The 24,988-nt window shown below is 42.2% G+C and overlaps 1 protein-coding gene across 2 annotated transcripts; it reads left to right on the top strand.

Annotated features, from left to right (window-relative positions):
- The first annotated feature begins 379 nt into the window (after positions 1–379).
- OSR2 (odd-skipped related transciption factor 2) lies at positions 380–9,511 on the top strand. Of its 2 annotated transcripts, none has more exons than XM_004275348.4 (4): positions 380–2,190; positions 6,227–6,995; positions 8,067–8,166; positions 8,925–9,511. In XM_004275348.4, the coding sequence occupies exons 2-4, from the start codon at positions 6,340–6,342 to the stop codon at positions 9,105–9,107; spliced, it is 939 nt and encodes a 312-aa protein (XP_004275396.1). In that variant the 5' UTR covers positions 380–2,190; positions 6,227–6,339; the 3' UTR covers positions 9,108–9,511. The 2 variants fall into 2 exon arrangements, with proteins under 2 accessions (XP_004275396.1, XP_004275397.1); XM_004275349.3 differs by having other exon boundaries at positions 383–2,190; positions 9,007–9,511.
- Positions 9,512–24,988: the final 15,477 nt, after the last annotated feature.

Here is a 24,988-nt window from a genome sequence, read left to right on the forward strand (position 1 = left end):
ACTTGCAGAAAAAGAAATATGAAGCGTAGGAACACTCTTCAGGTCACCACCCCGGGAGTTGTGTCCTGGGGGTCTGAAAGAAGAGAAAGTTCCCTCCAAATCTTCCAAATTGAGAAAAGCTGCGGAAGGAATGAGGCGGTTAGAGAGAGGGGACCGCAGGCATCCCCGTAGCTGGGGCTCAGGACTGAGCGCTAAAATGAAAGCACCCCTATAGAATCCATTAGGGAAAACTTTTTTTTTAAAAAAGTCCTGAACTCAGGCATTCCGCTACTTCCACGCTGTTTATCAAGTCTACTTTGAAGCAGTTCAATGCTGAAGGATATTAAACACTCGGGTCTTCATTCCAAGCTCACTTTTTAACCTTTGCAAATTTGAAATTGGAAAGAAAAGAAAAAAAAAGATCTGCTATCTCTGAATTATGTTTTACCGAAGGAACGAGAAATTCTACTTACCTCTGCATAAATAAAATGGAAGGGATTTTATCCTAATAATAATATCCCGTAGCTTCTGCCTGGCTTCCCAATCATCGCTTGACCTTTTGACAGGTTTTAGTCTCCTGCTTGTATTTGTCCACTTCCCCGCACGACTGAAATTATTTTAGTTGTCTCTTGGGGCGGTACATCCCAAACCACATTTTGGCAGAACACCTTTGAATTGTACAGCCTCTTGGCTTGAAGATCTGCGCCCCTCAAAGCGCGGACTTGCAGGGGGCTAATGTAAATTGCCTCTGGCGAACTCGTCTGGGACGAAGGGCGTTTTGCTCAGTGCTGCTCACGCAGATCTCATCTGGAAAGAGGCTGTTTAAAATGAGAGTATGTCATCCCCTTTCTGTCACTCGGTCACCCTACTTCCAGAGTAGCTGAAGTGCATCCTGCAATTACACTCACAGAGGACCAACTCTTTAGAAGAACCTGAAAAATGTATCACTACAAATTCGATTACGTTTCCTGGCAACTGAACAATGAACTCTGTTTTTTGCTGGGAATGAAGATGTACACGTTTGAGAAGCTAGCATAGTATTTTTCTAAATATTTTAAATGACTGCTCTTCACCCATTCCAGATGGATTCTTTATTGTTTGCCGATGGGTTGCAGATGCCCACCCCTTTAACCAAGTTGGTTAACTGTTTATGAAATGTACATTGGCTGATTAAAAGCTTAAATTTTGGAAGAAATTTCTCCTGGGATATCCCACATATGTCTTTGCAGTAATTACGAAATTAATCAATTGTCACCTCTATAAACAAACTTCGTTTTGAAAACAGCAGGCGAAAGCAGACTGCAGATACAGTCATAACTGACCAAAAGTATGTACAAAACTATTTAAAATTGGAGGAAGGGTGATATATGCTGGAGAATACAATCTAAAAGTGATTGATTTTACCTACGAATAAGATAGTTACGTTAAACGTGTTAAGATGTGGAAATTAACGGGGCGAGCGCGCCAAGTAAAACTACAGAATGCCCTTTGAGTTTCTCTGCGGGGTCTTCGGGAGGCAGAAAATCAGTTGTTCAGTTTCTAACATTATAAGGAAAAGTGGCACCGAGAAGGACGGGGGTGGACGTTGTGTTTGTGTGTGAGTTTTGAACTGAGTCACCTTGGCTCTGCCTCTGTAACAGGGAAACCTCGAGCAAACCTGTGCCTTTAAGACTCAGTTGCTATCCAAACACAAGTAAACAGAGTGGACCATTAGCGGGCGCCGGGCGCGGAGGCGGAGCCTGGGCGCTGGGGGCCCAGCGCGGCTGCGGGACGCCCGCCCGAAGGGGAGGCGGGGCCGCTACTAAAGCCCGGGTCTCCGGGCCGCGAGCAGCCTGGGGAGGGACGCGGGCGGGGACGGAGCTCGGCTTGCTCGCTGCTGGAGGGTGATGGCCCTGCGAGGCTGCAGACTCAGACCTTACCCCGAGTCCGCGGCGAGAGGCTCGCGGAGGCGCGAGGTTCCGGGCGAGCGCTGAGCGCGGGCTCCAACCGCCCTGGGTCTTTACACATTCTACGACCACTGACTCGGACGAAGGCGAGGATCCGGTCTCGTTTTGGCTGCTCGTTGTCCTCCAGATCATGTCCGCGGCTCCCGGGACTCCGCGCGGAAAAAGAAGTTTGTCCGGCGTGGACCCAATGACCTTTCCAAGCTGTGCGCCTCACTGCCTGGACCAGGTCTGAGTGACGCTGCCCGGGCGGACGTTTCTGGGGGAGGTGAGTGTCCGCTCTGGGAAGGGGCTGCAGCCACCCTAAGGAAGGCAGGCTGGAGGGGGTACAGGGGGGCGCTCGGATTCTCGGTCCGGCGTGCCACAAGTTCAGAAATTGTGAAAAGAAATCATACGGACGCACTCCCGGGGCATTGTATTTTTCACTTTATCGGATCCCAGGCAAGCCACTCCCAGCTAACACGCAACGACACACGCTTTCACGTACTGTTTTTAGTTTTGTTTTGCGACATTTAATCTAAGCACTCAGCAAAGCTTCTTCTAAAAGCTGATCTACGTACGTTGAGATAAAACCCCACAATATCATGTTCTTTCTCACTCTGCCATAGTATTCCTGGTCCACCCGTCCGGGGGCAGCCGCGGCAGAGCGGACGGGCCGCGACACACAGTGCCTGTCGAGCCAGCGCGTTTCAAGAGGAAAGTAATAGTTCAGTCCTAGATAATTCTTCAACCTTGTGCCGGCCTTTTGATTTTCCTCCCATCCTCTAGTCCTGGAGGAGGGGGCAGAAGGCAAATCCCCCTGGGGTTTAAACACTCGGATTCTCGAGAAGTAGCAACAGAGCAAGGAGTTGTGTTTGTATGGTGAGGAGGGAGAAAAAGGTGTTTGTGGAGGGTGCGCTGGCTCTGTCTCCCTACCTGTTAGCAGGGAACAAAAGAGGGCTGGAGTTTCCCGGAGCGAAACGGCGCAGACAGCTACTTTCTTTGCTAAACAAACTGCAGTCCTGAGCAGAACAAGAAAATTACTCATGCAGGGGGAGCGAGGGAGCAGAGAGAAACAGAACCCAGATTATGCGGAAGGCATCTTAATTTAATTAACTCCTTGGGAAGGCAGAGGCGCAGCGAAGGGGCAGGAACTTCGCGGCCCTTTCTCTCTGTTCACCTGATCCAATCTGGCCATTTTAATTTTATTATTTATTTTTTAAAATGATCTCCTTAGATCTACTGGGAGTATAGCTCTCTGATTAATGTAAAATTTTACTGTGGCTTGGGCTGAAATTCAGCAAGCCTACGGATCCATCAGTCATTTTTCTCAGACACCACCCCACAGGTGTTAGCAGATGACCCCTGACTGTATACGATTTTTAGATAATAAAATGTAATAACACATTACCAAAGAGCGAGCCTCCTTATCAAATTACCACTATTTTTTTCTCCAGTGTTTTGAAAGCTTCACTGAACTGAAATTAGTACGTACACCTCTCACTTGTTGACAGCCAGTGAACTAAATTTTACAAAACTTCTGTACATGTCTGGAAATTCCTGTGAAGAAGGCTGATGAAAGAAAACTAGTCTCAGTTCCACGGAAATATTTATGTCTTTTCGTTGGTTTACGTTTCTCTCCTTGCAAAATTAAAAGTAACCAATGGTCTGAAACGGGATGGTGTAGAAGTGACAGCAGATGATGGTTGTTATTGCCTGAAACTGAGTGTGAGAACTACATGCTCAGCTCTAGACAAAACGAAAGTACTTTAGATCTCTGCATTGACTTAAAATATCTTTTGACATATAGTTCCAGCTACTCAGCAGGAGAGTGGAAATCTAAACTCCCTAATTCTTCATGGCAAAAATGTTTAGAGGATCTTTAGGGTTGCTCTGTTTGTGAAGGATTGCTCTTCTTCTATGAAGAAACTATTTGTCCTGCAAATTAAAACGAATACACACCATGAAATAGCACTTTTGTGCCACCATGAAGCTGAATTATAAAAGAGGCATTAATTTTGGGTTATAAACCATTTGGTGAAAAGGGAAGGAAGATGGCACTCAAGTTTCTGCTGACAGAATTAACGTATAACCTTTATGGCAGAGTTCGCTTTGTGCATTTGGAATCAAACTCACAGGCCATGATATTCCTTCAATCGATAACACACCCCACACACATGCACGTACATACACAGAGAACGTGGTGGGAATTGCACTTTGCCTTCTGTATTTATTTCTAAGAAATCCAGTCTGGGAAAACACCCAAATAATAATTTCGGTTTCCTATGTGGGGAGGCCAGTTTTTAATACTAGGGGAAAAATAATATTTTGAATCTCTAGAAAATCCTCCTATGCAAAAAGAAGGAAATAAAGGTATAGCTTATGACTTTTAATGGAAGAGGAAACAAATAGATTACCAGAGATGTTTGTAGAATTTTTTTTTCTACCTCTCTAGGAGAGGGCTTGAGGGTTGCCACTGAACAAAAATGAATTGTGATTTGTGGTGGGAAAGTTTATTAGTAATGGAGGTTTACAGTTTCGGTTGAACGGTCTGACTGAGACCCTCTGACTGTTACACACCTCTCATTAACTCCCGGCCTCAACTCCCAGACCGCATACCACTGGGCAGAAGCGGTTCATTAATAAATCCCTGTCTCCAAGCCGTTCCAAACAGGAGAGGAGGGAGGGAAGGTGTGGGCCTCGCGGAGGCGGCCAGATTCTGCCTGGCCAGAGCGCTGTGTCATTAGCGCAGCCCTCTAAGCCTGCCCCCAGATAGAGCCACAGGCAAGACTTCACAACACGCTAGAGAAGAGCATTTCAGGCGCAGAAAGGGCTGGTGGCAAGGATGTCTGGACAAACTCTCCCATCTTCCTGCTGGGTTCAAAAGCCAGGCATAAAGGTTGATGGCTCAGATAGGCCTGCCTGCCCCTCTCTAGGGAAAGCGCTTAACTGTGAGTCCCAGCCTCTGGGGAGCCACCTTCAGAGGCAAGGCCCAAGGCCGCAGAGCTGGCAGAACTCTCTGCTAAAAAGGGGCTGGTAGTGGGAGAAGGTGGAAAGCATCTGAAAGCAGATGAGGTGCCCCGGGAAACTGGGTCTGAAAGCAGACCTCCGTGTTGGCACTGGGGGTTCAGGGACAGGCATGTGCGTGCGCCCTGCTCAGGCCCAGGCCGCAGACCCGGGCCGGCTTCCCGGTGGCAGGAGCAACGTCGCACTCAACTCCAGGCCGACAAGCAAGCTTCCTCCAGGCAGGCAGAGGCGCACCGTACCCGATCTGCTGTGGCTCCCCTGCTGTGCCTTCCTTTTTTTCCTCCCCGGGGAACACTCTCGCTTCTCCTCTCTTCTCTTTTGCTGGGGCCTGGCCGGTGTAGGAGTCTCTCCTGGTACCAGGTCGAGAAGCGCTCGGGCCTCCCGAGAGCTTGGCGCTCGGTCCTGGATCGGGGACTTTCTCCACCCCCGCAACACCCCACTGAGCCTGAACCATCTGGAAGGGATCTAGGTGGGGGGTGGGAGGAGACGGCCCCTGGGAAGGTGGAAGGGGTGATTCTAGGCCTCACCGGTCTCCGAGGTGTCACTTTTCTTTCCTGTGGCCCGTCACCGCTGATAAATGGGACAGAGGCAGAGGAAGGAAAAAGAAAACCTCTGAGGTCAGCGCCGGGCGAGGCGGGCCCCTCCGAGGGCCCAGCAGCCCCAGGAGCGCAAAGCGCCCCCGGCTGCGTTCCACCACCCCAGGCGCGGTCCGGGTGAACGGCGGTCGCGGGGCGGGTCAGCGGGCTCGGGGCGCAGCGCTAGGAGCCGCCCGGCTGAGCCAGGCCCTCAAGCCCGGGTCAGACCCACAACCCAACGTTCCCCGGGGAGCTTGGAGGCACAGCGGCAACAGAGGCTCAGCCCGGGCCTGTGGGCGCTGGCACAGCGGGGTGTCACGGATGACCAAGCTTCACCCGATCGGGTAGGGGTGGGTGGGCTGGACTGGGTGCCGCCTCTGCTGGAGCCCCTGCTCACCTTTCTTTCTCCCCGGCCCGGGTCTTCGGCTCCTCGAATCAGTGCGTGCCTGGCATCTGATTTTCCCACGGGCGACCCGCTCGCCGCCAGGGATCACTTTTGCCCCGCCTGATACCCTGGCCCCGGGGGCTGAGCTCGAGCTTGGTGTCGACTCGCCCGCGGGGCAGGCTCTCCGAGGTTCCCTCACCACTCCGTTTGGGGGCCTCGGAGTGGGTGGGGAGGAGGACTTAGAAGGAAGGTGTTGTAACCCAAGCGGCGCCAAGGGACAGACCGAGCAGGCTTGGATAATAGTCACGACTTTCTCTCTCTCCCCCGGCCATTTTTAGGGTTTTCTCTGCGTGCCGTTGTCCTCCTGGGTTTTCGCCGGAACCCCACGCCCACCCGCCTCTGAGTCCTGGAAAAAAAGGGTGGCTACCTCCGCCCCCCAGCACCCCGGAAAATGGGGAGCAAGGCCCTGCCAGCGCCCATCCCGCTCCACCCATCGCTGCAGCTCACCAATTACTCCTTCCTGCAGGCCGTGAACACCTTCCCCGCCGCGGTGGACCACCTGCAGGGCCTGTACGGTCTCAGCGCCGTGCAGACCATGCACATGAACCACTGGACACTGGGGTACCCCAACGTGCACGAGATCACCCGCTCCACCATCACCGAGATGGCGGCGGCGCAGGGCCTCGTGGACGCGCGCTTCCCCTTCCCGGCTCTGCCCTTTACCACCCACCTCTTCCACCCCAAGCAGGGAGCCATTGCCCACGTCCTCCCAGCCCTGCACAAGGACCGGCCCCGTTTTGACTTTGCCAACTTGGCCGTGGCCGCTACGCAAGAGGATCCCCCTAAGATAGGAGACCTGACCAAGCTGAGCCCGGGGCTGGGTAGCCCCATCTCGGGCCTCAGTAAATTGACTCCGGACAGAAAGCCCTCCCGAGGGAGGTTGCCCTCCAAAACGAAAAAAGAGTTTATCTGCAAGTTTTGCGGCAGACACTTTACCAAATCCTACAACTTGCTCATCCACGAGAGGACCCACACAGATGAGAGGCCGTACACGTGTGACATCTGCCACAAGGCTTTCCGGAGGCAGGATCATTTGCGGGATCACAGGTAAGGTGGGGAAAGAGGTTGGCCTGGGGAGGGAAGGACAGTTTATCCAGAATACCGAATCCTGATAGACATTGCAAGCGTCACTAAAATCCCCTTTGAACTAGAACATATCCCCCAAAGCCCTCCCCAGCCAGCCACAACCAACCCTCCAAATTTACCTTTGTCCTCAGCGGGCCCCTGCTGCCTGTTCTTGTTTGGGATGCAGGAGGGCCACCCCATCCTTAGGTAGTTAAAATCTGCTGGGTTGGCCTTGGTCCTGGGATCGGTTTTCCAGTTTCCACCTGGTCGACCTTAGCGGGTGGGGCAGGTAGAGCCAAGAAACCTCGAAGACCTTTCTCTGGTGGGTGCAGGTCCTGCCTGCGATAGGACCATTTCTGGAAATCTCCTCGGCCACCTCCACTGGGTTCCCTCCCTTCCCTGACTCGCCCCCAGGTGCGCCCGAGAGCCTGCCACAGTGACCTTTCTTTAAACTTATTTGCGGGGGTCTTGAGATCACTGAATTTAGAAACAGCTCTTCACATTCCCTCCACATCTTCAACTATGCATTAATCAAAGGCAATTGAAGAAATACTATAATGTAAGTGTTTTCATCCAGTAAAAACTTCCCAGGAGTGGGGGTGAGAGTATCTTTTCCCTGGACTCTACTTGCTGTTGTTACCCCAAGGCAGGACTGCTGTACCGATGCTCCGTGGCTTTTAAGGGATTCGCTAAAATTAGTCCCCCTAAACTTGGCCTTGCCTTATATCCTGATTTGACCAGTTTAAATCCCAGAGAAAACCGTAGAGGCCAAGAAGAGCTCTTTCGGCACGATTTCGAGCTCCAAAACACGCCAGAGAGGGCGATCAAGTGTAGATAAAGCCGGCGTCCGGTGAATGTTTTGAAGAGTCTGTTAGTTGAGGTTAACCATAAACAGAATTACACAGGGGGGTGGGGGGGATGTAAAAACATAAATAATGGAAATCCTGTTTCTTTTCTTTTTTTCCCTCATGACTTCGTTTAAAGTAATTGCCAAAAGAAACTCCTCACCGTGATGTTAAAGCCATTTCAATGAAACCTTATATTGATTTTCAGGTATATCCATTCCAAAGAAAAACCCTTCAAATGTCAGGAGTGTGGGAAAGGATTTTGTCAGTCTAGAACTTTGGCTGTTCACAAAACTTTACATATGCAGGTAAGTTTGTTTTCTTGTTTAAAAACAGTGACTGGTTCTGTTTTATCAGTTTTGCTCTAGAAAAGGTGTTCAATGGCAGGGTCTTTCTCATAAAAGGCTCTGTTTAGATCAGTTTTCTAGGTGGAGAAAGCAGCACCCAGTTTTTCTATACATGAAATTAATTTTATTTAACAGAAAACATTTATGTGTTTTTCTTAAAGAACAAGCCACTCTCACTATTCTAAAATCCTAATTTTAGAATTATTATTTTTTTCACCTGATGTGCCCTGCATTTAAAGCTTTCGTGTTTGGGAGGAAATAAAGGTAATTTTGATAATAGAGGCATGGTGAAATCCCATACGTTCTCTCTCCCAGGGGCCTCATAATTTGTAGTTTTCAGAACATTGAGGAATAGTTTAATTTTCCACCAAAGAGGAGCCTTATTACCCGAGAGAATGTCGTTCCTTAAGAGAGGATTAGAGTTTTTCCTCCCCCTTTTCCTGCCTATGACATGGTGATGAAATGTAAAGAGCTGGAAATCACAAAGCCCACCGCCAGTGGCCACCGGCGGTTATCAGTGTAATCCGGTCCCTGTGTGTGCCTGTGCGTGTGTTTTTGTGATTGGAGGATTAGGAGCACAGATGTGTTCCTGCAAGTCTCCTCTTTGTTGTCGTGCGCGTGTTCTGTTAACCTTGTGATACCGATAAGACAGAAACTATTGAGAAGGGTGCCGTGGTGGTGTGAAGGATTAATCCTTTGCTTGCTTCACATCTGAACAGGAATCTCCACACAAATGCCCCACATGTGGAAGAACCTTTAATCAGAGAAGTAATCTGAAAACTCACCTTCTCACCCATACAGACATCAAGCCCTACAGCTGCGAGCAGTGCGGCAAAGTGTTCAGGCGAAACTGTGATCTGCGGCGGCACAGCCTGACTCACACCCCGCGGCAGGACTTCTAGAGAAGCCCCGGATCTGTCCCGGGCCACCGCCGCCGCTCCCCTCCCCAGACACCTCTCCACGCCTCCCACCCGGGGGGGGGCACCCCCAACCCTTCACTGACCCCCAGCTCTTCCCCGGCTGCAGCCACACCGGCAGCTCCAGGGGATTAACTCTTCTTCCCAAGGACTGAGAACTGTAGAAAGCCACACAAGTACATCCTTTCACAAAGAGCATATGCTAGTTTCTTGTAGATATTCACAGCTCATTTTAGAGCTCTGTACATAATGTCGTGGGTCTCTGTTTCGTTGTTTTGTTTTGTCTGTTTTTGTATCTTGTTGGATGCACCTAGGTATGGAAAATGGAAACCAAATTTATCTTTAAAGACTGTATTTTCAAAAATAAAATGTTTTCTTGTTTGTTTCAACACTCCTGCAAAAGTGCCTTGCTATTTGACTTCTGTTTTTCCTCTGGATTCTGGAAGAGTGGCATGTCTCTGAAATATTAAACGTTGAAGGGCATTCTTTATCCCGAGGTTTCAAAAGTAAGACTTCTCACAGTTCTCTTACTGAAACTTCATCTCTTCCCGTTTCATACTGTGGCATTTTGGAATTGGTCAACTGTGCTGTCTTTCTGCTTTTTGAAGATATTAAAATTGATACCCATGAGGGTTTTCCTCCCCTTTTGTTTATTTTAATTCCTTGTGTATTATTCCTTCAGATAAAAGCAATATAATAATCATTATTAATAACAAGGCGACTCCAATGGCTGACCCATTTGAAAACACAAGGTGGGAAGAAGCATAAGGAAAAAGAAGAGAAGGGAGCTTCTCACCACTTCACTTTTAGAAGTCCTTGACCTATTGTCATAGTTTATGATGGGCAACTTCTCTTGCCATTAGACTTTGAACACAATGATTTAGCTCTATAGACAGAGACTTTACCCCACCTTTGGGGGAAAAGTCTAAAATCCTGCTACAGAAGAATGCAGGCAGGTACAACCTTCAGAAGATGGGGGACAAGAACAGAAAGGAGAGACTACTCAGCTATGTTTGCACAAAATATTTTTTCCCAAGGGTGGAGACCTTTTTTTCTCGAAGGTTCGTATTTCTCTGCAAAGCAAACTGAGTTAGGTCACTAGCAAGGTTTCCATCACTGGTTGGCCTTTTGTCCCTGGGAAAATGCCAGAAGTACAGGTTATTCTGTGTATAGAGCTCATGGCAAATATGTAATCACCTTCTGAGGCATTTCAGTTCTTTCCCAAATGATTCTGGTGGAATATGACACTAATACAATGACAACCCCGTGTAGGATTTGAGTGGAAGGCTTTGGATGCAGACAAACAGTAGTACTGTTGCAGAGTCCAGAAGGGAAATAATTTCACTTCAAGAAGGAACATTGGAGGAACTTGTGGCCCAGTGGCCCTGCTCTTGCAAACTTTAATACTGAGCAACAGGGTGAACTAGTTATCCTCAGATTTTTTTTTCATTTGTGTATTTGCGTGGGCATGGCATGTTTCATCATCAGGGAGATAGCAGACAAAATGCCCTATGTTTGTACCTTAGAATCCTCCAAAAGAGTAGGTAGCGATTTGAGGACTAGACTCAAAATTTCTCACCTGTGCCTTACTCAAAACAACTTACGAGGCGGTTTCAAAAACTGTTCCTGACTCAGGGCTTATTCTGTTTGCGGGGTGCTGGCTGGAAGTCACTTCTCCTTCTCATGAGAGATCAATTCTCTGCAACAAAATGTCCACCCACTAAGTCTGTGTGTCTAATGTTCACACAAATGCATTTCCCAACATGGGATGGGCCCAAAGGCTTCACTGGGGAGGGGGGGCAGGGATGGAATGTGGGGATGCATGTGTGTGTGGCATTTAGAGGAATGAAACTGTTTGTTTTCTTTTGTTTGTACAGAATTAACTCAGTGACCTCCCTACCCCTACTCCCTCAAGATCCTGCCCACCTTGGCACAGAAGATTTGAATACTTTAGGGCAGGGTTACACATTGACTGTCCCTAGAGCTCCCCTAATCCAGCAGGCTTTTTCCATGTAGTCAGCCTCACTGCCCCACCCACTACAACCGACTACCAGTGACACAATTCCGTAGCACAGGGTTCAGTCGAATTATCAAAGATTGACCCTTGCTCGATATCAAGCTCAGGCATACCCTTGAAGTCCCTGTCACAGGGAAATACAGATAGGTGTAACCAGAATACTCTTCCTCCCCATTTATTTTTTATTGAAAAAAATGGAAATCAGAAGTGAATGAGGAAAAACAGAGAAGGTGGAGAAAGCAGTTTCCCTTCCCATATACATGCTATCAAAAGTTCAGGTAAATTTATATATAATTTATTTATGCAGTTATTTCTTTAACAAATGTTTATTATGTGCTTTTCATGTGCCAAGCCCTGTGCTAGTTTCCAATGATTTTCATGATCAGTTTCTGCCTTTCTGCATTTAGTGGCACATTTTTGGAATCTTGACTACTTAGATAATTAAAAAACCTATAATAGGGCTTAAATTAATGGACCTCTTCAATCTGGACTCTTAAACCCAGCGTCCATCTAGGTTCAGAAAGGATTCAGTCTCAGAGTAGACTCCACATTCTTCATGATGACAGGTAAACTTTTGAACAGTGGGTTCCTCTCCACATTCTGAGTTTTGTTTTCTTCTTCTTTACACATCCAAGTATGCAGGAAATGATTCTTACATGAGACGAACTTATGAGACATCATGGGGGAAATGATATCTTGTAGCTTATGAAACTGATTTGCTGTTTTTGGGGGGGTTTTTTTGGTTTAGAAAAGAGTCATTATCTGAGATTTAGATTAGCCCATGTTTTCCTTACACCCTCTACCATAGTCAACTCATGAATCAATACTCCTGGCCAGAGACCAGGAGTGGGAAATATCACGAGTCATAACCACAGTGCCGAAGAACTTCATGAACAACAGTTAAGTATTTAGTTGTGACTTTAGTCTCATTTTGTAATCTATGTGTGGGATTTAAAAAATAAGTTTTGTAAATGAATTACATTGTAATCAATTGTTAGTATAAAATTCTGAATGTGTGTTAGTGTACTTATTGATGCTAATATTGAAATGTAGGTCCTTGGGCTTCCCTGGTGGCGCAGTGGTTGAGAGTTCGCCTGCTGATGCAGGGGACACGGGTTCGTGCCCCGGTCCGGGAAGATCCCACGTGCCGCGGAGTGGCTGGGCCCGTGAGCCATGGCCACTGAGCCTGCGCGTCCGGAGCCTGTGCTCCGCAACGGGAGAGGCCACAACAGTGAGAGGCCCGCGTACCGCAAAAAAAAAAAAAAAAAAAAGAAAAGAAAAGACATGTAGGTCCTTGTACTACTAGTGCTTGATAAATGTACTGATTAAAATTATTATTTTGACAGGCATATCCTTTCTTACATGAGGAAGCTTTCCAAAATTTGACTCTAAGACAACTAAATATTTAAAAAGTAAACATATTTAAAATCTCAAATTATAAATGGGCCCAACCATTACTAGTGATGAAACCAGAGGCAGTTACTGGAGGTTTCTTCTACTGCTCTTTGTCAGATATTAGCATAGACATTTGAACTTCTTCACTTAAATCATGTTCAGTCAGGGACCCTTGCCCCAGTTTTGATTCTGGAAGGCCCTTGGGAAACATTAGTTCTTGAATATTGTCAATGTGATAGACTAGGTGCATTTAGATTAAACACAGTGTAGAATCCACAGCAAATTTTAACATGAGAAGTGAATTACCATGGCATAACGGACTGCCTTTCTTATTACCAAAGTAATTTTGTTATAATAAAGAGAAAAAGTTGATGAAACCATGTAACGCTGCAAACAGGAATAGCTTTTGTATTTCAGAGGATTATTTATGTTCACCCTTAATAGCGTGTTACGTTGAGACTGTATTTCCCAATTTTTCCTTCTGAAATGTAACTTGCCACTGATAACCACCTCTGCTGACAGCAATGAGCAATAAAGGGAGTGGAGATTCAGAATGATTCAGCTTTGATGACCTGAGATATTTCAAGTTCATTCCTGTTTCTTTTCTTTAATGCTTGCTTTCTTCCCCCAACACAAATTACATTACTATCTAGGCTATGTAACTTTTTTATTTCTTGAAACTATCCAAGGCAAAAGCAATAGTGAAAAACTGTAAGTAACACAAGTAGCCTACAAGAGGAAAATTGTGTAGGAAGTTATAATGCTATATCTGTTAGGATGCTTTCTGTTGCAAGAAACAGAAAATCTGACTTAAAGGGGCTTAAACAATAGGGGATTTATTTTCTGACCCAACAAGAAGTCTCAGGTAGGGTCCAGGGATGTGTGATTGATTGGAGTGACAAGATCATCCCTAGCCCAATTCTTCCTACTTCCCTCTTCTTCCATCTTCATTGTGTAGCTGGCTCCCTTCACGGCCACAAGATGGATGCAATAGTTCCAACCACCAGCTCTAGTGTTTCCTTCTCACACACATCCCATAGGCAGAAAAGGGGGTTACCTCTTTCTTGTTAACCACTTTTTAAGAACTAAGAATCTCTCCCATAAATCCAGTCTGTAGACCTGCCCTCATATCTTATTGGCCAGAATTAGGTCGCTTGCTCCTTCCTTAGCCAATCACTAACAAGGGAAATAGAATTACACCGTGATTGACTTAGACTACATAAAATTCACCTTCTGTGCACCAAATGGTGCCAGTATTCCCTGAAGTTCTTGTCTGCCTGAAAGACCTGAGCTCTGTTAGCAAGGAAGAAAGGAGAACTGACTATTGTGAATATTAAGCAGATGTTAAAAATGAAGTTTCCATTAATAACCGTATGTTGGAAGAGGCTTATGTTATAAAAGCAGGATATTTAATGGTATATACAGGTATCCCCTGCTTTTTGAAAGTTCGCTTTACTTCACTTCACTTTCACAAAAGACCGACATTAGTACCTGTTCTTGCTAACTGGAAAGAAATCCGAAGAGGATTCTCACTTTTCCGAAAAAAAGGAGAAAATAGCATTCAGCATTTGTTTTGCAGGAGCTGGAGAGTGGCACCACCAAGGTCCTTCTCCGGGAACTAGACTCAGCATCTCAGCATCGAGTGGCCATAGCTTTGAACTCTGTCTCCAAGCATCTGTGCTTTATCTCAATTTACTTTGTGCATGCATTAGCAAGATGTCTGTTAAGGTAATTGTTTCTTTGCTTTACACCATTTCTTAGGAAAGGTTTCTCAGAAGGCTCTACTTCTGGATAGCGGGGTAAACTATATAACCAAACAAAACCTTCAAGAGACTAAGCAGAAACAAAGACTAGCAGAAGATATACCCAAATGTTAACAGGAGCTATTCACAAGTAACAAATTAAGGGTACATTCTTCTTCTCCTTTTCTTATTTTTCAACTCTTCCACAATGAATATATGTTACTGCTATAAAGGAAAATGGTAATAAAGGTTATTTTTAAAGTCCAAGATAAAGCTTTAATTTCCTCAATATTTTTATATTTCATTTTGCTTTACTGCTTCTGACCAGTCTTTGCTTTTGTCACTTTTCACATCCACCCTCATGCTTCTTCTAAACCATTCCTTTAATTTAGTTACATATTTACTTTAACTTTCCTTTTCTTTCTTCCTTGATTTCTATTCAAACCTCCTTTTCCTATCTTTTCTCTTCTCTAGGTTTCTGTATCCTGGTCCTTTTTTTCCTCCAAGAGCTCCAATAATTCCAGCTCAGTGTTCCTCCAGGGTGTGATCATTAGAATTACCCAGGGTACTTATTTCTGGGCCCTCTCTAATTCAGTGGGTAAGTTGGAATTCCTGGTGATAAAGACCCAGGACTCTGTATTTTAAACAAACACTTCAGGTAGTTCTTACATGTATTAGAAACTGAGAACTTCTGCATTAGACATCATCATCCCCTTTATCTTATCCATCAGCCATCTACTATGTGCCTACCATAATAAACATAAAACAAACCTCAACCCCCCCCCTTTTTTTCCTAACTGTCCTGGAAGTTGTCAATTTTTTCTCTTTCTTGGTTCCTACTACTCTTCCATGGTCTCTCCATCTGCTTTTTCTTTTCTATTGCTGCTGTCCACAAATTTGGTTTTTCCTTTTTACATGAGTAGATATCTTTTGCTTTGATGTTTTATTTTTTTGTTTTTCTTTGTTCGCTTAATCCACTCACTAATTTAAGAAGCAGGAGAAGAAAGAGAATGTGATAATTGATTAAAATGAGAAAGTCACAGAGAACTTTTTTACTTCTTTTTTCAATTGGCGTATTGAAATATTGTCACCAGATGACCTGTTACTTCGGCTTCTGTATGAAGAACAAGAATTTGCTATGAGTAATGTTTTAGGTGTTGAGGTGTGGGTGTATGCTGGTTTTAAGATCAGAGCTAAATGAAATTGGGTTTTTCTTTTTTTTTGGATTATTTTATTACCATTACACTAACATTTTAGAGCAGGAGGCCATTTTGTGATGGAAAGAGCCATGGACGTGAAGTCAGAAGATGGATTTAATTTTTTTTAAGCTCTGGAACTGTTTACAGACAAGACATTTAACCTCTCTGAGACTCCGTTTTTCACCTATAAAATGAAAATTTGCTCCACATAATAAGGTCTTCTCTAGCTTGTAGGATGTATAGTTCTCATTGAGGTAAGCATACATGCATTGTTAGGTAAGTATTGTTGACTTCACAAAAGCTAGAAAATACCAAGAAATCATATCACTTCACTCCCATAAATTATTGTATTAATTCAGTAAAACTAAATGTGGGTTTGCAAATTAAGCTCTACTTAAAAATGTTATATGATTTGTCTTCCTAAAGCACTTGAACTCTTTTTTTTTTTTTTTCTTTTTGGCTGCATTGGGTCTTCGTTGCTGGCTGTGGACTTTTCTCTAGCTGTGGAGGAGCGGGGGCTATTCTTTGTTGTGGTGCACGGGCTTCTCACTGCGGTGGCTTGTCTTGTTGAGAACAGGCTCTAGGTGCACGGGCTTCCATAACTGTGGTGCGTGGGCTCATTAGTTGTGGCACACAGGCTTAGTTGCTCTGTGGCCTGCGGGATCTTCCTGGACCAGGGCTCAAACCCGTGTCCCCTGCATTGGCAGGCGGACTCTTAACCACTGTGGCACCGGGGAAGTCCAGCACTTGAACTTTTAGAGACTCTTTAGAAGACTGTTGATTGAAAGTAATGTTTTTAAATTGAAAAATAAATGTATTTCTTTATTATTTTTCAGATGATAAAACAGTCATGCTTATTGTAAAAAAATTCAAATAATATAGAAGGGTATAAAGTAAAATTATTTTGTTTTTCCCTCCTCCATTAATGACCCTCTTAATTCCACTCCCCAAAGGTAGCCACTATTAATATTTCTCGTATATCTTTCTAGACATTTTGCTGTGGATATGCAAATGTAAGCACATACTTAAAAACATACACACACAAATATGATCACATTATAATATTATTTTGCAACTTGCTTCCCCCATCCCGTTTAACAATAAAACAATCTATATTGGTTCTGTTTTTCAATATCAGCACAAATAGGTATTCTTCTAAGGTAATGGAAAAAAACTCTAAGGATTTTTAAACCTGAGGATTAATTCTTTCATTAGAATTTAATATGGAGAAATAGGAAAAAACATTCTGTTACTGAAGTTATTTATAAAACGCCATCTTTAACTGACAACCTTTAGTCCCATATCTTAATGACAGCAGCTGAGAGAGTGCCTGAGGGTTTTGAAGATTCTTCAAGGTGTGTCATATTGTGGTTCACATCAGTGCACACTGATATACCTCCCTGGCAAAAACTGAAAGATACAGTTCTTAAATCCCCTGGTGACCCATTATCCATGGATCATTGACAAGATAGAATGTAATAGCTCCTGTCTTTTTACCAGGGTAAACTTCCCAGTGAAAGTGTACTGTTCACGCCCTACATCTTTTATCTAAACAAGAAAATTAATCTATGAAAAAGAAACTACATTAAGTAGATAATACAAATGCTCTCATTTTCTTTGTTATATTTTAATATTTATTGAATGAAGAAATATCCATTGAAATATAGTAGCTGTTTAACTGTAGAGACAGACTGAAAAACTTTTCCTATATCCTACCTTTCCAAATAGATCATCTGAAGTTCAAGGCAAAATGAATTGCACAAGATCAAGAATTTGGAACGTCAAGTTAAACTAAGATACTTTGCCTATTTAAGAACAGTGTTAAAACAGTAGTTCAATTGGTACTATGGGTCAGAATTTAACATTTCCCATTATTTTGCTACGGTCTGAAAAGTCAGTGCTTCTCTATCCTAAAAATTACTTCACTTGTGAACTGGGTCATAGTCCTAAGCTTTCAGAGGGACTTATTCACAGGCGTCTGCAATATTTACCATGTGGCACTGTGTTTTTGCAACATCGCACATTGACAGCACTGTGTTGTAAATATCATTATGTGATGACAGGACATGGCCATGTTTTTATATGATTCTGATCTAGATACATCTGAATTTCCTTATTTTATGTTAATCTTCTTGACTTCTCTAAGGCTTCTGCCCCATTTCTGTCTGGCTAGAGATAGAAGAGGTCAGAAATGAAAAGATGATGCTCTTGTCAACTTGGTTAACACTTCATTTCCTGCCCAGGTGAAAAGAAAAAAAAAAAAGGAGAAGGGAAATAACTAGACCAACTATCTCCATAAAAATATAGGCAAGTGAATCAGATATTGTAGCCTAGACTAGTGAATTTGAAGAGGCATAGCCCTTCAACCAAGTGATTCCACTACAGAAACTCAAGCATATCTGTAGAAAGAGACATGGGTGAGAATACTGTTCGAAATATTGTTTACAATAGGAAAAACTCAAAAGAACATAAATGCCTACTGACAGGAAAATGGATAAATAAATCATGAACATTCACATAATGGAATAGTAGTTAAAATGGATTAGCGTTACATGTATCAGCATGGATTAATCTCAAGCACATAATGTATGAAAAAAAAGCAAGTTGCAGAATAACAAGCATATAAAGTTTGAAGACATGATCTGTAGTTTATGTAAATGTAGTAAAAGTATAAAACGTTCTTGGAAATAATAAACATCAACTTCTGGATAGTAGTTACCTCTGAGGAGAAAGAGGAAAGAAATTGGGAACTGGTACACATTGAGGGGGACTCCAATTGTATTTATGGTATTTTTTAAAAAAAATCCGGGGCTTCCCTGGTGGTGCAGTGGTTGAGAGTCCGCCTGCCGATGCAGGGGACACGGGTTCGTGCCCCAGTCCGGGAAGATCCCACATGCCGTGGAGCGGCTGGGCCCATGAGCCATGGCCGCTGAGCCTGCGCTTCCGGAGCCTGTGCTCCGCAACGGGAGAGGCCACAACAGTGAGAGGCCCACGCACCACAAAGAAAAAAAAAAACCTGAAACAAATATAGAAATTGTGAAGATGGCAAATTTGAGTAATGCATGTAGGGGTGTTTATTATATTAGTTTCTATACTTTTCTATATGCTTGGAAATTTTCATAATAAACATTTTCTAAAAAAAAAAAGGAATCAGATTTTAGAGTTGAAGGGGACATTAGGAACCATCTAATACTGGATATTTAATGAGCAGCTACTCTGTGAAACTAGAGATACACTGATATACCAGAAAGACAAATTCTCTACACCCTTAAAGCTTACATTCTACTGGAGAGAGGCCAAATAAAAATATACACATGTAAATATACAAAAACAGGTATTAGTAAGGACAGCATGGAGTATTTTATTTCATTTGAGGATGAGGCAATTGAGGCAAAGAAAAGTTAAGTGATTTTCCCATGGTACAAGACAGTTCTAGAACCTTGCCTTCCCTCTTTGCCTTCCCACATACTTCTATTTTCCCCTTGTCACCTATTAACTTATTCTAATTATTCATGGTGTTAGTCACAAACTCATTGACAATGTCTCACTTGTTTTGTAGCCACCTTCAACTGAAGATATAAGGCAAAAGGCACAAATTTATCAAACGCTAAAACTTAGCTAAATAAGCTTTAAAATTATTGAAATATTTTGAACATGACATTAAATTTACACAACTTTCTTATTAGGTAGATCAGGATTATCTTCATTTCATGGGTGAAGAAAGAGGTGAATGGTAGTGGGGTGAAGTGAATTGCCTAAGGCTCTGTGGGAAATAAGAGTGACAGCTTCTGGATCAGAATTCCGAACTCTGACTAATCTAGTGCAAAATTCTTGAGTATCTTTCTTTCTGATCTTTCTTTTCAGGTTGATGTGCTTCACTTCCACACATTCCTATAAAGTCAACACTGCTCTTGAAAGTTGTAAGAAGACGGCCCATAACACTAATATTTTGTCAGACAAATTGAGCATTTTTTCACCTTCAAAGTTGCAAATTTATTGATAAAAATGTTTCATGTAAGTTTCTGTGTCCATCTAAGTGTGCAAATCCTTCTCTCCAGATAGTCTCAAAGAATGTACAGGAAAATAATTCTCCAGACTGCAACTATTCTATTCAGAGCTTTGAAGACAGATTTCAGGTGAGCTTCTATCCACTGTTAGCAAGTAAATGCAGTGGAAGAACAGAATGATTATGGTGACCTAATCTGCCTATGTGGTGTTAAGACATCCATTCTACTTATAAAATGCAAGCAATTGTATAGTTTCTATTAATTAGCTTCATATCTATTATTAAAATAACTGTTTTAAAATTATGATAACCAAAGGTAATTGCTTCAACTTCTTCTTCCTGTATTCATTAAAAAAAACAGTCACTTATAGAAATGAAGTTTTTATGGGGAAAATTATTCTAAGCAGAACTTAAATAGTCAACAACAGAACGTAGTATGGTCTAACATTATTGCTTCCCAGGAGTCTATCAGCAGACTTTACCCCTGTCACTACACACTTCCCTACGAAGCTGATTATAGGGTTATGCTGTAAGTGCTCAATATTGACTGGTACAGGAAAACTCCAGAATTACTTATTATCTTAATTTTCCAATGAATTCTTTCTTTCCTTGGCTGATGTGTGAAGCTAGGCTTCTAAGGACTTCTTCAGTGTCCTTATTAAGAACATCTGTAAAGAACATCAGAATGAAGTGTTGAATTTCACCCATTTGGATTTCATTAAAGTGTCTATAGTTGTCAAGCATTTAGAAAGTCAAGACACTAAGAGTTTGGGGTTTGACCCAAAGGAAATTGGTCCTCATTTTAAGGCTAAACAGGAGGGATAACTGAGCCAAAGTTTTTTAGGGAGATTTTTTTTAAAAAAATCATTCATTTCAGATACATGCCCCTAAAGAACGAGAGCTTAAACAATCATACCTAATGATAAGTTTTCCATCTTGCCAAAGCAAAGTGTAGGCTTATTGCAGAGTTCTTAACCCAGAGTTCATGGACTTCTAGTGCGTCCATAGGCAGACCTCAAAGAGTCCATAAACTGTGAAATTTAAGCAAAATTTCATGTGCATATACACACGTGTATTTTTTTTCTGGGAAGAGGAAGCTGTAGCTTTCATCAGGTTTTCAGAGACATATGTGATTCAAAAAAGATTTTAAAATGTTGGTTTGTTTTCTTACATATTTAGGTATCTTAACATTCTCAAAGTGTCTGAATGAGCGAAGTTTTAAATTTCTCTTTTTACTAAGACTACATAAATAACTTTTAAAATGCTAAAAAGGTAAATTAATTTTTAAATTAACAAATGACCAAAATTTTGGTAATTTTTGAAATCTCAGTTATGACTAAATTAACCTACATATACAGTCTGATTCAAACAGGTTTAACAGAAGTAACCTGCTTGATTATTCAGAATAACATAAAAAGAGTAATTTGGTTGAAAAGTGAAAATATGTTGTATTAGTAGTATGAAGTGATAAAAAACTTAAAGAAGCTTGAAAATTTTCCATTGTATTTAGTAATAATAATAATACTATTTGTTTGGTTAATTAATTAATTATGCTCTAATTAAAGTGGCATGAATTAATTTATATTGTGCTTGAAATCCACCTTGAGTAAAAACAGCAATTTCATTTCATAAAGAACACTAAGTACAATTAGTGAGATTCTAATGTGAAAAAATCCACTGGGTATTTTTAAGTTTGTAACATTTTAAATGAATACAAAATAATCTGATCATCATTACATTAATTCTAGCTACAGTTATATTTGGAACAGTTGGTAAAATTTAAAAGGTCATATTTTAAGTTCAAATACAATACATTATTTCTTCTCTGCATGTGATTTTTAAAAAGCATTGTTTTAACTGGATCCTATAATTACATTTGGCTTTTAAAATAGACTATTTAGTATTAAACTAACAACATTTTTTTCAATGTGGTTTTCCTAGTGAATCATCCACTTTAGACTGGACTCAAAACACAGAATGCAGAAACACAGCATGAATCTTTAATTTATAGGCTATCTGCCACTTGTTGTTGTTTCATATTGCAAAAAAATATATAAAGTTATTTTTATCCCGAGTTAAACTTCAGAAATCAGTCTATTTTGATTTATCTTTGCTCCCTGTGCAGCAAGCTTTCTTTGGCCACTTCCTTGAATTACCGATCCGCTCAGATAGTTCTTAGCTTATTATACGTGAAGCTGGCTTATTTCCAAATTAACTTGGCTGGTCTCTTAATCTTTCCCATCTTCTCTCAAAACTCCTGATCAGCCCTCTTGATATTCACCAAACCAAACTTAGTTTCCAGCCTTCACATTCCCCTCCCGCCCCGCACTCCCTTGATACCTATACTTTATTTTATTTATTTTTAAAATTTATTTATTTATTTATTATTTTTGACTGTGTTGAGTCCTCGTTGCTGCACACGGGTTTTCTCTAGTTGGGGCAAGTGGAGGCTACCCTTTGTTGTGGTGCGTGGGCTTCTCATTGTGGTGGCTTGTCTTTGTTGCGGAGCACGGGCGCTAGGCCCGCGGGCTTTAGTAGCTGTGGCATGCAGGCTCGGTAGTTGTGGCTTGTGGGCTCCATAGTTGTGGCTCGCAGGCCCTAGAGCACAGGCTCAGTAGTTGTGACACACACGGGCTTAGTTGCTCTGGTGCATGTGGGAGTTTCCTGGACCAGGGCTCAAACCTGTGTCCCCTGCATTGGCAGGTGGATTCTTAACCACTGTGCCACCAGGGAAGTCCGATATATATACTTTATATCATCAACCTTTCTTTTCTTATATTATTTTTCAGACGCTTTGTTCTCTCTTCAAACTTTGTCCTTCTAACTTTGCCTCAAAATACTTTCTTCTTCTTAATTTGTCTTTAAGACATACTTGAATTTAAATATTAGTGAAACATGGACTCTTGTCTGTTCTTTGGCATCAAGTTTACCTCTTATTTTTTAAGTAGGGTTAAGAATCAGTAAAGTTATAGTGTATGAATTTTATCTCAATAAAGCTATTATTTAAAAAAACCCAAAAAACAGTGAAGCAGAGAAAAAAAATCCAATAAAGTACAGGAGTGTACAGTGAAGTGTTTTGAAAGATATAAACTGCAATATGGACCCTAGATATTTATCATTATTGTAATTACTATTACATGCACTGTTTATCTTTACAAATTCTCTGAAGCCTTCCTATAAACTAATAATTTAAACTCCTCTGCTAACTCACTGTCCTAGAACTATTTATCCAAATGCAAGCTATGTGAAAGCTTCTAGCACAATGGTTGGCATATAATAAGTCTCCAATAAGTGTTAAAAAACAAAAAAAGTTAAAGTACAATTGACAGAGTCAAATCATGTATATTAGTATAGGGTTTAAAGACTAGAAGAATTTAACTTATGCCTAAAATAGTCGGGAGCCAATTTAAAGTTATAAAAAAAATCTTATTCTTTGATATTAGAAATAATATATGCTGTAATAGTAATAGGGTTGGAAAACAACAGATTAAGAATTCATTTTTCAGGCCTTTCTTAGAAGACTATTAGTAAATATCAGGTGAAAAATGGTTTTGTAGAGTAATATGATGATTCCCAATCAGTTTTCTTCTCATTATGGGGATCTCACAGTTCTGGTGAACAAAGAGTATTTATTCCAACATGGTTCCTCCTTTTGAAAAGAGAGAGCAACTTTTAAATTTATTAGTAAAATATGCAACAGTGAATATGCAGTTCAAGATGTTTTAGTTGCTCAGAAGGTGCTTTATTTCAACCCCACCCCCTCTCCAGTTCTTAAAACCAATGAAGAAGGAAACATTACTTATCAAAGAAGTTAAGGAGCAAAGCTGATGGGCACGAATTTGCTAGTCAGGAGAACTAGCCTATGTTCACAGTGGTGGTCTTCATTATGCTTCAAGAATAGAGATGTCTTTGGATTGGAAAGGAACTCTAGAAATGACTTTGTCCATCCCTCATACAGTATTACTAATGGAAAGAGCACTCACTATCTTATGAAGTTGCATATTCCATTATTATATAATGCCAAATGTTAGAAAAGTCTTATGCTCAATTCAAAATCCATCTCCTTGCACCTTCCAATGATTGCCCTGAATCCTGTCCTCTACTTCCCCTAAGCTGTAAAGTTGTGGGAGGGGGAGAGGGAGGAGAATTCCCCTTATATAAACAGATGAGATGTTTGAGTTGCACTTTGTAAAATGTTTAGAATTGTTAGGGAATGGTGTCACCACACCACCAGGTCCTCAGAAAAATGCATTGCTTATTCTTTCTTTACTTAGATTCTAGACTAAGAAGTTTTCATCTCTCTCATCCAAATGTGTCAGTGAATTTAGCAAATTTTCAGTCTTCCTGGGAGATATGTCAACAATTACCAATGGGGCTTCCCTGGTGGCACAGTGGTTGAGAATCTGCCTGCTAATGCAGGGGACACGGGTTCGACCCCTGGTCTGGGAGGATCCCACATGCCGCGGAGCAACTAAGCCCGTGAGCCACAACTACTGAGCCTGCGCGTCTGGAGCCTGTGCTCCTCAACAAGAGAGGCCGTGATAGTGAGAGACCCGCGCACCGCGATGAAGAGTGCCCCCCGCTTGCCACAACTAGAGAGAGCCCTCGCACAGAAACGAAGACCCAACACAGCATAAATAAATAAATTAATTAATTAATAAAATCCTACCCCCAATATCAAAAAAAAAAAAAAAAACAATTACCAATGAATCAATGTTAGCACACCTTATGGGAGGAGGGAGAGGGAACTAGAAGCTTCATTGCTTTATTTCCTTCTCTGGTGGTATGGTAGGAAGGAGGGTTAACTGCTTAGAGCTGAAGTCTTACTGGGTATGAATCCTTTAAATCCTTGGCCCAGATTAACTGAATGATCCCAGTGTTGAGCACACAGTTCGTCAAGAGTACTTGTATCACACTGATTTGCCTAATAACAAATCTGTTTGCAACCTCCTACACATTTAATGAGGAGATTCCATTGTCCTCCTCTTGCAAGTTCTAACTTGCTATATTCCTATCTTGATTTAAAAGGGCCTGAATTGCATGATAGTATCTCAATCTGCCAAAGACCACAGCTTCTTCATTAAAAAAAAAAAAAGAAATTATTACAGATCAGGCAGCAGGACTCTTACAGTGTACACCTGGTTGGCCCAGGTTTGGCTCTTCCTCATCTATTAATTCATCCAAATAATAACTGCAAAAAAAGTAAGAAAAAATGAGTCACTCTGGTACCAAGCCTGAGATAATGTATATCAGCTTTGATCACATGCTCTGAGGTTTGGGAAAACGAATTATTATAAACCGGGTGTCATCCTCAGCTCTTCCCTGGAAACACTTTTCTTAAATGTTGCTTTTGATCATATTTTTAAGATGTAATTAAGGATTCCTTTTCCCTAGTCATGTTTTCTCTCGAGCTAAAACCTTATGGAAACAATCCAATGGAATTATACAGCTATGGTTCCACTCACAGGAGCTCTTGGTAATGATTAAGTTTGCCTGGACGAAAGAAT

Source organism: Orcinus orca, chromosome 17, assembly GCF_937001465.1.
Source record: "Orcinus orca chromosome 17, mOrcOrc1.1, whole genome shotgun sequence".
Classification (NCBI taxonomy): Eukaryota; Metazoa; Chordata; class Mammalia; order Artiodactyla; family Delphinidae; genus Orcinus; species Orcinus orca.